Raw genomic sequence first — 15,072 nt, 5'->3', positions numbered from 1 at the left:
GTGAATAAGATCTGGCCCCAGCTGTCTGCAGGGGATATGCAAAAGGAAATAACTTGGGAATTCCAGGGGTGCTAATAGGTAGGAGAAGTGGTTCCCACAAGTACAGACAAGGATGGAAGGAGATACATCCCACCTGAGAGGGCTCCAGAGGCTTCACAGGAAGTGGCATTTGTGCTGGATCTTCAAGGATGAGTAGGCAAACTAAGGAAGGTCTCTCCAGGCAGGGGGACCAACAGAAGCAGAGTCCGAAAGCAAGCACATACACGTGTACACACACACACACACACACACACACACACACACACACGCACACAATGTTTCATGAAATGACAAAGAACTTGTTGGAGCAGAAGCATAAAGGTTCATGGAGAGAAAATAAAGCCCAGACCCAGGGCCTAGAATGCCAGACCTCTAGAAGGGACTTTATCCCGAGAGCCATGGGGAACCTTGGATGGGTTTTAAGCAGAGTCAGACCTGTGTTTGATCACACTGAGGCCATGGGGTGGAGGAAGGAGAGCAGAGCGCAGGGAGGAGACAGCAAAGCAGAGAGGAGGCTGTGCAATGAGCCTGCTCAGTCAGTCACCTCTGAGCTGAGGACCCAGAGCCCCGGGACCTGCCCTCAAGGAACTCGCAGGGCAGGAAAAGGGGGCAGCATCACCCACCGCAGTGCATTCTGCACGGACCTTAGAAAGGCCACCAAGACCAGCTGGCTCCTCCTCCCCTTTCTCCTCAGTCCCCCAAATGACAAATGGGGATAATATCCGGCCCCCAGGTTGTAGTAAAGCACGCGTGTGAGAGGTGTGGTGTCGGGCTGGTTGTTATAAAAGCACCTCCCGCTCTTCTGAGTCCCCCACCTGCCATCGTGTCCCGCTGGGCATGAGCATTGAAGCCAGCAGCTCCTCCAGGGAGAGACCTGCGCGCCCAGGGCTGGTGCAGAGTACAGCACCTGGTCGATGGTGCTTCAGAAGCCAGCCAGGCGGCACTTGGGCTGTGTAAACTGTTTGCATTTGGAATAATTGCAATCCCAGCCTTCCAGGCCTCCTAGCACGCACGGTCCTGACCTGGTTTGATCTCCCTGAGACCATTCCAGAAGCCTCCAGGCCCTGGAATCTAGGGCAGGATCCCCTAGGAGACAGTGAACTCCTGTGGATATGGGCCCCTAAGCACTGAGGCCGGGTCACCTGGTTCAAATCCCTGTTCTGCCTCTGACTCTTAACTAACTAACTCTGTTACTTTTGGAAGATTAGTTAATCTGTGCCTTGGTTTCCCAGTCTGTAAAATGGAAGTAATAGTAGTATCTACTATATATACCAGGCACTGTGCTAAATGCTTTTCCTTAGATTAATTCATTAAATAGTAAGTGAAGAGCCACATGACGTAATCGATGAAAAGCACTTAGCACAGTGCCCGGGAAAATGTAAGCACTCAGTAATACATATTCCTATTTACACCTATTATACAGATGGGAAATGGAGGCCCAGGATAGAAGCAGGCATTGCCCAAAGTCTTAATGCCAGAGCTGGGACTGAAACGCAGGGTTCCGGCCTCCCAGCCTAGCCTCGTCTCTGCAGCATCCTCAGAGGTTGCGTTTTGTTACAGTACTTGGTGACGATGCAGCTGAGTCCTGGTTAGTGCTCAGGAACTGTCCCTCTGGCCTGGAATTGTCTCTTGGTAGAGACTGCCTCCTCCTGCGGGCCAACTGGGAGCTCCTGGGCCCACAGATGGTGGGTGGGTATCCAGCTCAGCTGTGCTTAGTAACCATTTATGAAGGAGCAAGTGACCAGCGGAAAGATGGGGAGAGGCGGGCTGCCGGCAGGATAGGGGGCTCAGTGGGGAAAGCTGAATCCCCTTAGGGAGTGAGAATCAGAGGCAGCTGAAGAGATTGAAATCATTCATAAGAAGAACTTTCTGCCATGGAATTAGATCAATATGAATGAAGGGCTGGGAAAATCCCCAAGAGAAAGGCGCTAGCTTTTGTGTCTGTCCCAGACTCTCAGAAAAGGAACAGGGCATTTCTCTTCCAGTGACCTTGCCCTGGCGTATTTCTCCCCTTACCTGTCCCTTCATTGTATCTCCAACCCAGTGGCTGCTCAGCCTGTACATGAAGGTCCAAAGAGTGTGAGCTCAGAAGATGACACACATGTGACAGGCGGCACAGCCTTGTCACGCCCAGGGAGCTCTGCAAAGTGACAGAAAGAGCAGGAAAGCACACCGAGTTACCCACACCTGATCCTAAGTGTGTTCTCTCTCTCCCTCCCTCCGTCCATCTCTTTGCCCTAACTCCCTCTCCTAAATATCTATCATATCAAACCCCTTTTCTCCACCCCCATCCTCTTGCAGCAGCCAGAAAAGCTTTTGTACTATCAGGCCTTTTCTCTCCAAGGCTCCCAGCATCCACCTCAGGGCTCCCCCAGACCTTTTCACCTTGGGAAGTGTCTGAGGCTGCCAAGGCTGGAAGAGAGAGGCCCAGACCATTCCAGCTGCCCTGGGCCAGCCAGGCTTCATTGGGGCCAATCCCTCCATACTTGTCTCCCATCTGAGGCCTGAAGATCCCTGGGACACGTTGGTCTGGGGTACACTGGTCAGGAAGCTGATCTACGGGGAAGAAAAGAAAAGCCTGTGCTTCCTGCCGTGGCTTTGCTCCTGTCTGCGCCTGAGGTCACTGGTAGTCTAGACCACTTCTGAAAGAATCGTTGGCTGGAGGTTTTCCAGGCCACCTAGGGGGTGGGAATGTGGGCTGCAATCAAACACACTGTTGGCCTGCCTGGGGACCTTTCCTTTCCTTGCACTTTGGAAAGGGGTCAGCATTTACTCAAACTTCAGCCCTTGGAGGGGGTCCTATTTTTCTGGGGGTCTGTTTATTAGACTTTTCACCCTGGCAGGAGGGAGGGCTAGGACTTGTTCTCTGGCCCTGTAGCTCCCCTGCCCCCAAACCTCAGAAAGCTATATACCATTGTACTATGTTCTGCAAACACTTTGAGGCCAAAGCTTGTTTCAAGATGCTGCTCACCTCTCTGGATTCCTGCTTCACTTAGTTCCGAACGTGGGTGTGTTTTACTTTCTGCCAGTTGTGAATGCATTCAGGACAAGGTGTTCAATACTTCATCCAGCATTCTAAGTTGTTGTCAGCAGGATGATGGGCAGGGCACCTGGTCCACTGTGTCTCTGGAAATAGCAGCCCAGGTTCCTCTTTCGTGTCCAAGGCTCTTCACAACGTCACCCCAGGGAACCCTTCGAGCACCTCCCTTCTGCCCTCTGCTGCATGCAGTCTGCTCCAGCCAGAGGGAAGGATTTGCTGGGTTCTTTCCTGCCGCTGTGATTTTACATTTGACCTTTTCTCTACTCATTCTGGTTTTCCTCTTGGCAAACTCATTCATTCCTCAAGACCCAGATCCAACACCCATCTTGGGGAAAGCCTTCCTTGCCCCTCACCTACTGAACCAGGACAGGACTCCATAGTACTGTCTGCATTTCTTCTAAATCTCTCCTTGAGAGTCCATGCCAGAACCCAGCGTCCTGGAAGACCTCAGTCCAGTGGAAGGGGGGATACTGTGCTGAAAAATCTGAGTTCCTTCCCCCAGAAACACTTTTTGTTGCTTCGATTATTTGCACATGTGGTCAGGAATTTGGAACATTCTGACATCTCCAGGTGAAAGAATGAGTGTATGTATGTGGGTGCGTGTGTATGTGTATATGCATGAATGTTTGTGTGTGTGTGTGTTTGTGGTGTGTGTGGTGTGTGTGTATGTATGTGGTGTGTGTATGTGTGGGAGTGTTTATGGTGTGTGTATGTGTGAGTGTTTGTGTGTGTATATATGAGTGAGTGTGTGTGGGGGGTGTTGGGGGGTGCTCTCATAGGCCTCTCTCCCTTTCCTCTCCGCTTCCCTCTCTCTCTCCCCACAGCCTCAGCGTGGGCTCAGCCCATTTGTGTGCAGACAGCCTGTATCCAGGTAGCTGCCTGGCTGCTCAAGCTATCCTGACTCAGCCAAGGGGTCAGAAATCCCAGGCTCCAGTCAGCTTTGGCCCAACCGGTTCGTGCCCTTGGGTCTCTCGCAAGCCTTCCTGGACCCTTGGGCCATGGCCAGCTGCTTGTCCCTGGAGGTTCCTGAAGGCTCTTCTTCCCCCCCACTCCCCTCAGGTTTTCTACACCAACTGCAGCTGCGTGACAGGAAGTGGCCCTGTGCAGGCGGGCTCCTGCAACTCAGCCTGCAGTCACCTGGTGCTGCCCTTCATGCTCCTGATCAGCCTGGGCGGGGTCATGGCCTCTGTCATCCACACACCGTCCTTCATGCTCATCCTAAGGTGAAGCAGGGTGGGCCAGACCCAGTGGATACTAAGGTCCTTAACCACAGGCAGGACCGGGAATCCTGAGGGAGGACTTGGAAGGAGGAGGCCACTCAGGTGCCCTGGGTCCCCACAACAGACCAGGCTCCCACTTCCTGTCTTTATCCTCATGACAACCTGCGGAGACGTTTTGTCCCCATGTTACAGATAAGAAAACTGAGGCTCAGAGCAGCTCAGGAGCTAGCCCCAGGTCATGTATCAAGTATTGGGTAGCAAGTGGAATAGTACTGGTGCCAGGACCCAGAGCCCAGGCCCCCACTTGACCCAGGGGAGGGGAGGCCACACCCAGGGCGCTGCCCTGGGCTTCTAGTCACTGGGTGGAGGAAGTGAGGGTCATCACCAGCCCCCATCTGTCATGGGCGGGCCACAGGAGGTGATCCAGAAAACCAAGCCCTGTCAGTGTGGTCCAAGATTCTGAATGCCACTGGTTAAGTGCTCACTGTGGACCCAGCCCATGCCGAGCACCGCCTCCCGGTCCAAGATCTTTCTGGCCATTGTTGGGGGGCAGGAGCTGCTGGGACTGACACATTGTCACCTGAGGCTAAAGTCAGCATCTCCTGGGGTTGTGGCTGGAATAAGAGCATCGCAGAGAAGGATAATTACAATTTTTCATTATGCCGGGATTATTTTATTCCCTGTCTCCTAGACAATTAGAAGGCGCGGGGGGTGGGGTGGAGCCCCTTACAAATATTAGAAGACACCTAGATGCATAAAACAGGCTGGCCACAAGAGAAAGTACAGGAACCAGCTGCCCCAGCAGGCAGCCTGCTTTAGGGGAGTTAAGGCAGTCAATGTGCTGCACGAAATCCCGCCCATCAGCCATAGGATCTTGGCCAAGTCACTTCACCTGTCCAAGTGTCTGTCAGTCTCCTTATCTGTAAAATGGGGCCACTGCTAGGCCTACCTCAGGGGGGTTGCCGTAGAGAATCACTGAGCCCGTAGTCAGCACTCCGTAAACGCCAGCCGCTGCTACTACTTAGGAGAGGAGCCAGTGATTGCTAGGGCATCCCGGGCGGCGGCATTACGGGGTTGGGGAAGTCAGAAGGCATGCCTGGCTGCCCAGCTCCAGGTTTTGCTAAGTGTAGGAGGAAGGGGAGAATTTGGTGGGGCCACGAATGGGGAGAGAAGGGAGGTATCTGAGACCAGGAACACCGGGAGGTCAGGACAGGGCAGTGAGGTCAGCGGGTGTGCCTGGGACATAGGGACCCGACTCTGCAGTTCGAAGGGGGACGGTGTGTGGAGCCCGAGCACACCACTCCCCACCCCACCCCACCACCCAAGGAGCTTCAGACTGGGGAAGGCCAGTGCTGGATGGTGGGAAAGAAGGGGACGTCGACCCTCTTGAGGGCTGGAACCCTCTCGATCCTCATGTCACCCATGTCCCTGCTTGTTAGGGGAGTGAAGAAAGAAGACAAGGCTTTGGCCGTGGGGATCCAGTTCATGCTCCTGAGAGTTTTGGGTAAAGAACCTGCTGTGTGCTGGGCCTGGGGGACACAGGGATGAGTGAGACTCAGTCGCTGACCTTAGGGTTCACAGGCCCATGGGGGAACAGATCCGACCCAGGTACCTGGAGGTGGGTGTGCAAGCAGCTAGACAGCCCATGAGGATGGCAGCATCTGATACCAGGGTAAGGGGTGGGCTCGAGGGTCAAAGACTTAGGGGCCGAGAGGCCCCCCGTGGCTCAGAGCCCTGAGGGGTATGTATGCCAGGGATTAGGGGTGGGGGTACAGGAGGACCGGGCCTGTGTCCCCTGAGCACTTCCTCCTCCAGCCTGGATGCCCAGCCCTGTGATCCACGGCAGTGCCATCGACACCACCTGTGTCCACTGGGCCCAGAGCTGTGGGCGTCGGGCCGTCTGCCGATACTATGACAACGACCTGCTCCGAAACCGGTGAGGCCTGGGCTGGGAGCTGCCAGGGGACTGTGGGAAGGGGGCTGGACGTATTCCAGGAGTCCCAAACCGAATACCAGCAGGGAGGGGAGGTCCATTTATATCCACCTGCTAGCTGGCTGGTGCTATATCCAGTGCTGAGCTCACCAGTCCTGTGAGCTAAACACTACCCCCCCTTTATGGAAGAGAAAAGTTAGAGTTAAAGTAAGTGGCCCAAGGACACAGCTCATCACTGGCAAAGCTGGTCCTTGAACCCAAGCTTCCTGACCATAGTCTGTGCAGGAACATGCCTCATCATGGCTGAGTGTAGGGAGAATCAGGGGAGAAGCCTGGTTGTGAGAGAAACGAGAAATTGGGGTGGGGTAGGAAGAAGGCCTTATCTAGAACACTGGAGGCCTGGGATCCAGGCCCAGCTCTGTCACCTTCATTGTGAGATCTGCTTTTGGGGGGCTCAGTCTTTCCATCTGTACAATGGGAAGCCCACAGGAACCTGAAGGCAGAGAAGCTGCTGGCTCTAGGATGGAGTGGGGGTGAGTGGGGGGGACTTGCTAGCAGGTTGGGGGCACGGAGCTGGTCACCTCCAACTCTGAGGAGAGCAGGGTTCTTGTGGGCTAGAGCTATCCAGGGACTTTGTAGGAGATGGAAAGTCAAAGGAGAGACATGGTGAGTTAGGCAAATGAAGGAGAAGGAATCCTCTTTTGCTTTTGGTGGGTGGGGCAATCCAAAATTGAGATTGTCAGGTCCCTGAGCCCTTCGAGAGACCTAGGCAGAGGCAGGGCCGGCCCAGGCCACAAGGCAGTCAGGGCAAGAGCAGGGAGAATGCCTAGGCTTCTGCTCCCAACCCAGGGCTCCTCCGGTACAGCTCTCGCCCTCTTCCAGGGAAGGGCCCCCACAAGGGTCAACTCCAGGGGCTCCCTCGTCTCCCCAGCCAAGGCTAGGACTCCTCCTCCCAAGGCCTCAATGCTTCAAGTGCACAATGGCTGATGGTTGCTGACCCCATTCAGACCCCAGCCCAAGGACATCCAAGCCCTGGCCGGGGAGGTCCTGAGCTCACGGGTCCCTTGCTCTTTCTCAGGTTTATTGGTCTTCAGTTCTTCTTCAAGGTGGGCTCCCTGGCCTGCTTTGCCTTGATTTTGGCCATCCTAAGGCAGCAGGACAAGGAGGAGGGGACCAAAGTGACCTGCCCTGGCCTCCAGCAGCAACTGTTAGTGTCGCAGCCAGAGAAGAAGCCTGAAGAATCCAGAGTGTGAGCTCTCCGAGGGCCCCACCCTGGCCAAGAGAGGCAGTTACGGCGAGTACGTCCTCTGGGCCCTTTGCCTGAGATTGGTTGTCAGGAGCCCTGTTTTCCAATTCTGACACCGCCACTAACTTGCTGTGTGACTTCAGGCAAGTCACTTACCCTCTCTGTGTCTTTGTTTGCTCATCTGAACCAGGGAGTTACTTAGGGAGTTGCTGTGTTGGCCACTTTTTAAAAAATATACATATCATTTTATTTTTAAAAATATTTTTTGTTGGCCACTTCTGAAGCAAGAGGGTCCTACTTCTTTCTCCCCAAGCCACACAGGCTGACCTGAAACTAGGCTTTCCTGGGTGGGAGGGACTGTACACCTCTCCCCAGGGCCCTAGGGTAGAGAAGTGGACAATAGTAGGCCATGCTGCCCTGCACATCAGACCCTAGCCCTGCTCTGCCGCTCACCTAGAGCACCCTCTCTGAGTCTTATCCACCATCTATATCAGGTGGAAACGGACTCAGCAGTTTTCAAGCCCCTTTCACCTGTGACCAACTGTGCAGTCAGGATGGACTCATGTGCCCTCCCCAGCCCTTCAGCCTAGAGGCGGGGCCAGGACAGCCTCTGTCAAGAAGTGTCCATTTGGCGCCCCCTGGAGGCAGAGCCCTGGGCTTCAAGGGGAGACCCACTACGGAGGCAGGTGGCCTCACACTCAGGACGTCCAAGCTGGGTAGGGCCTTCAGGAAACGTGGTGTGACGGCCCCAGCGGGTCTTAGCTGAGAGAGGAGACTCACTCTCTGGACTCAGCAAGTCCCAACTTTTGCCTTCAGGGCTCCACAGTCTGGATAAGATCTAGTCTCTGCCTTAGGTGCTCTGGTGGAGAGGGAGACCCAGGCCCCCCACTTGAGCATTTTCCAACTTCAAAGACCACACATACCCAGCACACACAGGCATCTATGCGTTGCCAAGATTCTGCACATTTGACCAGGGTCCCCCATCAAAGTCACTGAGACTTTTGTAACTAGAATCCTAATTTTACCATTTCCTCCCAGGTGCTTGAATCTGTGTCACCTAGGACTATGTAGAGAATGTCTGGTTCTGTGACACTCAGGTTTTGGGGGGTACCATCTGGTTTTCTGTGATGCCTCAGTAGGTGTAAGGAGCTGCTCTTTGTACTGCCCAGGCCTATGATCTATGATGCTGAGAACAGTAACACCCAACTCTGTGTAACAAGAGGGTCTGTGCAATGTTTGGGCCTGAACAAACTGGACCTTGTCTACGTCAGGCCTTGCCTGATTTTATGGCCAGGCCTGGTTATCACCCTGGAAGGTAAGAGAGTTTCCTGATCTGCTCCCGCCTACCCGACCTGGCTGGGATCTGGAGGCAGGAGACAGGAGACATCCATAGCAGTTTCCCAAGCCCTATGTCCAGCCCTGTGCTGGAGGCCAGGGAGAAGCTGGGGGGAGGGCAGGGGACACACGTGGCTGTGGTCCTCTGAACAGCTCCCAGCAGTAGGCTTTGAGGCTATCTCACATGAAAGAAGAGGGAAGTACAGAGTTCTAATTCCCATTTTATTCTACTCACTGATACCTTTAAACATTTCACCAATATCTGAGCCTGTATTTGTCAGTGCCAAGAATTTCAAAGTCTCCTCCAATAAGATGAGGCTGTTTGTATGTTTATATTCCTTCTCCTTCCCTCCTGTTTGCCAGGTTTTGCAGAAATAATCTGGAATTATAGATACAGCTTATTATTAAATTTGTTCTTGCATAATATCTCTTCTGTTACAAAAATCCTTTCTTACAAACTGCATTAGTTTGCAACAACCACATTATTTCCAATTATTTAGATTTAAGTTTTACTGGATTCATTGCTCACCATTATTTCTTGTATACGACATCTTCCCCTATCTGTATATTCTGGTCCAATTTTGTTTGGCTGGGCTGCTTCCTCTAGTAATGGATTCAGAAACGGAATAAGAACATGAGGCTTTCCGAGTCCTCACCTGTCTATTTACATTTTACCAAAGGGGAAACAGTTCCGAAAGCATAAGTAACTTGCCTAAGATCACATAGAAAATAAATGGTGGCACCAGGGTTAGTTCCAGGTTTTGTGGGAACTGAAACTCATACAATTTGGGGAGTCTTCTTTAAGAAAAAGAACATAAAATGAGGTAAGAACGTGAATCTTTACCTAGAATGAGAAAAGGAGTCAAAACAACTACATCACACAATTTAGAAAAATAGCACAGTATTTTTACTAACTGCTGTGCATACCTCTAAAAAACTCTAAAATACTTTTTTTTTTTTTTTTTTACCCCGATGATTGGAAGGATTTCCCACATCACTAGCTTCTGTTTCTGTAAATTTTAAACCTATTTCTCCCATTTCTCCTCTATTGCCCAAATAATTCCTGGGCCAGATAGCATAAGACACATTCATGTCATGAGATGACCTCTGGACATGACACCTTGACATAACCGTGCTGAGTGAGTTGGACACTGGTTAGGCAGATTCCGAGAAGCCATTCTCTACATAGAGGTGGCTAGCAATGATTTATATCTATACTCAGAGGTGACTGAGAATCGCATAAATATATCCCAATGAACCCAAACTAAATTGATTCCCATCTCAACTACCCCTTAGCCAGATCCCAGAAATGCCCATGGGCCCTCCAACCACCTCACACAGAGGGAAGCTGGGACACAAGAGAAGGAGTTGAAAGAACTAGCAATATTAACTGATTGTGGTTAAAATATTGTACCTTTGCAAATTTCCCAAGAACCCAACAACGTGAAAACATTGTGGAGGCGCCTCCCTGAGCCCAGGGAGAGGCCCTGATGCTCAAGCAGCATCAGCTTCAGGCTGAATCTGCCTCTGGGTTGAGCTGAGATTTGAGGGAGAAGAGGGGTCCTCGTGCTTAAAACCTGTGAGGCTGGTCAGGACACGGAGACTCCAGGAGTCATCGCGAGAGAGACGTGAGGCCGAGAGCCAGGGGTGGAGCAGGTAAGTGCTGGGGTGGCTCTCGGAGATGGAGGGAGTCCAGGCAACAGTCCTCTTCTCTAATATGGCCTCTGGCCAACGGAAAGCCACAAGCAAGTGCACCACCCTGGGAGCTGGGCGGAAAAGGTGTGAAATCTCCCTTCCAATTCTACTGGTGGTAAAATGCAGCAGAGGACATGACTGGAACCAGGACAGACATCCTGATGCCTAGCCCAGAGTTCCTTTGGCCCGTAGACCTGTGCTGGGAAGTTGCAGGGCAGGCAGATGCCCCAGGGGAGCTGGGAGCCAGGAGCCATGAGCCATGATTGGAGCACAAATGAGGAGCAAGAACCCACAGCACCCTCAGCATTCTTTGGACGTGTTGAATGATTTCCCCCCCAACATACCCCTATGTGTGATCTTCTCTACCCAGCTGGTGTACTCCATCCACACCCCACTGCCTCCCATTTTATGAAGTCCTACCCAATCTTCTAGGCCTGGCTCAAAGGCCACCCCCTCCCCGTGGAGGCAGCATGGTGTAGGCAAAAGGGGGTGGGTAACCACCTTATGGGAGCTGATAAAAAATGTAGGCTTTTCATTAAAAACACACAAAAACCTATGCACAACTGAGCATGTGATTTCACAAGCTGGGGGCCACCTGAAGGCTGGCTCTAGACCTCCAGGGAAGTGAACAGAGCAGAGTTTTAGAGTGATTGGAGTTCAAATCTCTCTACCACTCACTTGTGGTGTGACGCTGAACAAGTGACTTCACTTATCTGTATCTCAGTTTCTTCACCTGGAAATTGAGGTTAATCATTCCTGTCTCCTGTCTCCCAAAAGTTGTGAAGACCAAAGAATGATTACATACTAGCTCACAGGTAGTGCATGTACCCGGTAATCTGTAAGTTTCCTTTTCCTCCCCTGGTCCCTGAGAGAATTTAAGGAGTGTGTGGAGCACAGGAGGAGGGGAAGGTGGAGGAGACAGAGGGAAGAGGCACTATGAGGAGAGAGGGAGACAGTCCCCTTGCCCTGCCCTGGCTACAGCTCTGCTGGTCCCTAATCTGTCTTCCACTGTCAGCCAAGGCTCAGCCATTCCAGTCTTATCTCTCCCCACAGCCAACCTGGGACAGCTTTTCTCAACCAGATTTACATTTTTATTGATTTTCTCCCTTCCAGAGCTGTCTCTTCCTTTTGCTATAAAATGGCCTTACCCTGGAAAACAGCAGTTCTGGGGCTGGCCAAGAAATGACAGTTCAAGGATGGAGTCATTCATCATTCATTCATTCATTCATTCAACCAACCAACAAATCCTACTTGGCTGCTCCAAGCACCTGTGCTGCCCTCCTGGGGACACAGCCATGTGCCAGATACGGGAAACTCCCAGTGTATGCAGGCAAGCTGACAAACAGTAATAAAAGCATGAGTACTCAGATAGGAAAAGAAGGGGAAGAAGAAGCCCCAGGCTCTTCCCAGCGCCACCAGGGAAGGCTTCCTGGAAGAGGTTAAATCAAAGTTGGCACTCCAGATTAGGCAGGAAATCTCCAGGTGGAGAAGATGGGCATGGGCGTGGAAAATGGGACGAGCAGAAAGGAAGGCACAAGAGAATGAGGCATGTCGGAGCTACGGAATGAGAGCGACATGGCTGGGGTATACAACATGTGCAGGGCTGGGAGAGAGAAAGGAGAGCTGAGGCTGGAGACACCAGTGGGGCCCAAGCCTTGAGTTCCAGCTGAAAGCTTTGGATGTCTCCCTGAGGGCAACGAGGAGATCTTAAAGCATTGATTGATGCATTATTCCATTGGCTGGTTATTTTAAGCAGGGAGTGACATGATTTGTGTTTTAGAAAGGCCAGTGGCTGCACCATGGGGGCTTTGAGTGGAAAAGAGCAGCTGGAGGCCACGCCGTCAGGAGACTGGTGTACTAATTAAGAGGAGTAGGAGGCCTTGCAGCCGGTCATGAGCGGCATCCTAGAAGTGGGGACATCTAAGCTGCGTCTTGAAAGATGAGTAGGAACGCACCAGGTGGAGAAGTTGGGAACAGCGTCCAGGGAGAAGAAACTGCACAGATAACGGCTCAGCGTACAGAAAGCTCCTGGCAGGCTTGGGAAATTTTCACTAGTTCAGTGGGGCTGCAATGTGGCATAAGAGAGAAGTCGTGGTGAAGGATGAAGTTAAAGAAGTGGGTTGGGGCCTTCAATTTCTCTCAGTATTCTCTGTCTCCGGAACCTAGACTCCAATGAGAGAGGAGACGATCACTGGCTACTTGTACAAAGGAGGCTGTGTGGGGCTACCTCCTGGCGGCGGCAGGAGTGCACTTCTTACTTCAAAGCAAACCTTTCCGGGATCACAACACTTTACATTTTACAAAGTCCCTTCACACTTATGCTCATGGTTTCCTGGTGAGGACTGTGGAATGGGGATTATTATCCCCAGAGAGTGGATAAAGAAACTTGAGTCCTAGAAAAGTGCAGAAGTTTGTCCATGATCACTCAAGAGCCCAGATATAACCCTGTTAAACCTCTGATGCTTTTTCTAATAAATCTACTTGTTCCTGAATCACACACACACAAGATGTTGTAGCTGCTAACAAACATGATTGGAATGAAAAAACAAAATGGAGAGAAAACACCTCAGAGAAAGAGACTGCCTCCTCCTGTTCCCAGTTCCTCAACCTTCACCCTGGAGCTGGAGACATTCCAGCTGAGAAAATAGAACCAGGTCCCCTCTGCTTTAGAATGCAATAGACATGGAGCAAATCCCAGGGTGGCCACTTTCCAGGTATGGGAAGTCTCAGCCTTGGTTGTCTCATCTGAAAACTATGAGAAACAAGCTCTACCTTTCAGAGCTGTTGTGTGGATTGACTGTGATATTGTGGCACCATAGTAGTTATCTATTGCTGAGTAACAAATTACCCCAGAACTTAGCAGCTTAAGACAAGTATTTATTATCTCACAGTTTCTGAGGATCAAGAACCCAGAAGTGGGGCCGGCTCGGTGGCTCAGGTGGTTGGAGCATCGTGCTCCTAATGCCGAGGTTACCGGTTCGATTCCCACATGGTCCAGTGAGCTGCGCCCTCTACAGCTAAGATTGTGAACAATGGCTCTCCCTGGAGCTGGGCTGCTGTGAGCAGCTGGAGGTGAGCGCGAGCTGCCACGGGCTACTGTGCTGCCAAGAGCAGCCGAATAGACCTGGCGTGAGCTGCTGTGAGTGGCCAACCAACTGCCTCAGCTGGGGGAGCGCAAAGCTCATAATACCAGCATGGGCCAGCGAGATGTGTCCTGCACAACTAGACTGCTTGAACTGGAGTGGCGGGGGCGGGGAGATAAAAAAGAACGACAGCAAAAAAGAACCCAGAATTGTATTAACTAGGAGATTCTACTTCAGGATTTCTCATGAGGTTGCAGTCAAGTGTCATCCAGGGCTACAGTCATCAGAAAGCCCAACTGGGGCAGCAGGATCCACTTCCGGGCTCACACTATGGTTGTTATCAGGCCTCCATTCTTTGCTGGCGGTAAGTCAGAGGTTTCAGTTTCTTTCTACGCAAGACTCTCCATAAGGCTGCCCAGGACACAGTGCTGAACTTCCCCTAGAATGAATGATCCAAGAAAGAGAATGTGTGCTGCCCAGATGGAAGCTACACATCTTGGAAGTGGCATGCTATAACTTTTGCCATATTCCATTGGCCACACAGACTAACCCTGGTAAAATGTGTGGGAGGGGAGTACAAAAGGGTGTGGATACCAGGAAGTGTGGATCACTGGGAGCCATGGGAAGCTGGCTTCCACAAGTGCCCAAAACCATGCCTGCCACGCAGTCGGTACTTATTCATTAGTAGCTGCTATGATTCTCCCACTGTTCACAGACTGGCTGGGGAGACAAGATTTGGACATGAAAAGATGAGTGAACTTGGCACAGTAGACTATGACTTGATTTGGGCAATGCTGAATTGCATGGTAGAAAAAGGTGTGCTGGACAAAGTGGTGGAAATCAGGGAAGGCTCCCTGGAAGAGGTGCAAAGGAGAGGAGACAAAAGATGAATATGCCTTCCCACGGCAAATCCCCTCTTCCTCATTTTACTAGCAACAGGGATAATAGAGGCATTTATGCAATGCCTCCTCCTTTGCCAGTGAGTGGTCTAAGAGTAGACATGGGACCTCATTTTGATCAATGAAATAATGGGGATGGTCTAGTCGGAAAGCTCCTCTCCTGGATAAGAGAGAGGCATGAGAGGAGGAGACACTATTTGTTCCCATGCCCTTTCTTCCTGCTTGGGAGGACATGGCGCTTGGTGCCACATGAGCCATTTTGTGATCACAAGGGAGTCTCCCTCAGCCTTAGAATGGGGAAAGTCTGGGTCGTCAGGGACATGGTTGAATCACTAGACCAACCCTGGCTCCACCTTTCTCTAGCTTCCTGTTAAAGAAACAAAATGTTTAAGTCACTCTAAACCAGGTTTTCTCTTACTTGCATTCTAACTGACTCAGTGAGCAAAATAGTCTAGTTCCCTTTGGGGTTATCACCTTTTCCTGAGGAAGAGAGTGTGGAAATGCAGAACAGGAAAGGGCCCTGGGACTGGAGGCAGGAGTCCTTGGTCCTACCCCAGCTCTGCTTCTGAGTTGCTCTGTGAT

At 51.6% G+C, this 15,072-nt stretch overlaps 1 protein-coding gene across 7 annotated transcripts in view; it reads left to right on the top strand.

Moving 5' to 3' along the window:
* SLCO2B1 (solute carrier organic anion transporter family member 2B1) overlaps positions 1-9,239 on the top strand; it is a 48,959-nt gene extending 39,720 nt beyond the window's left edge. For 6 of the 7 annotated variants that reach the window (XM_074335763.2, XM_019726473.3, XM_019726477.3 and 3 more), the window contains exons 11-14: positions 4,139-4,302; positions 5,739-5,803; positions 6,115-6,235; positions 7,311-9,239. In XM_074335763.2, coding sequence (XP_074191864.1) covers positions 4,139-4,302; positions 5,739-5,803; positions 6,115-6,235; positions 7,311-7,485 — 525 coding nt within the window. In that variant the 3' untranslated portion in view covers positions 7,486-9,239. The remainder of the gene's footprint in view (positions 1-4,138; positions 4,303-5,738; positions 5,804-6,114; positions 6,236-7,310) is intronic. The other variant, XM_074335762.2, reaches the window with a different exon arrangement.
* Positions 9,240-15,072: the final 5,833 nt, after the last annotated feature.

The sequence above is a fragment of the Rhinolophus sinicus genome, chromosome 14, assembly GCF_057876585.1.
Source record: "Rhinolophus sinicus isolate RSI-liver-muscle chromosome 14, RSI-T2T, whole genome shotgun sequence".
Lineage (NCBI taxonomy): Eukaryota > Metazoa > Chordata > Mammalia > Chiroptera > Rhinolophidae > Rhinolophus > Rhinolophus sinicus.
Note: the sequence above shows the minus strand (reverse complement) of the source record. Positions and strands in the feature narration are given on the sequence as shown.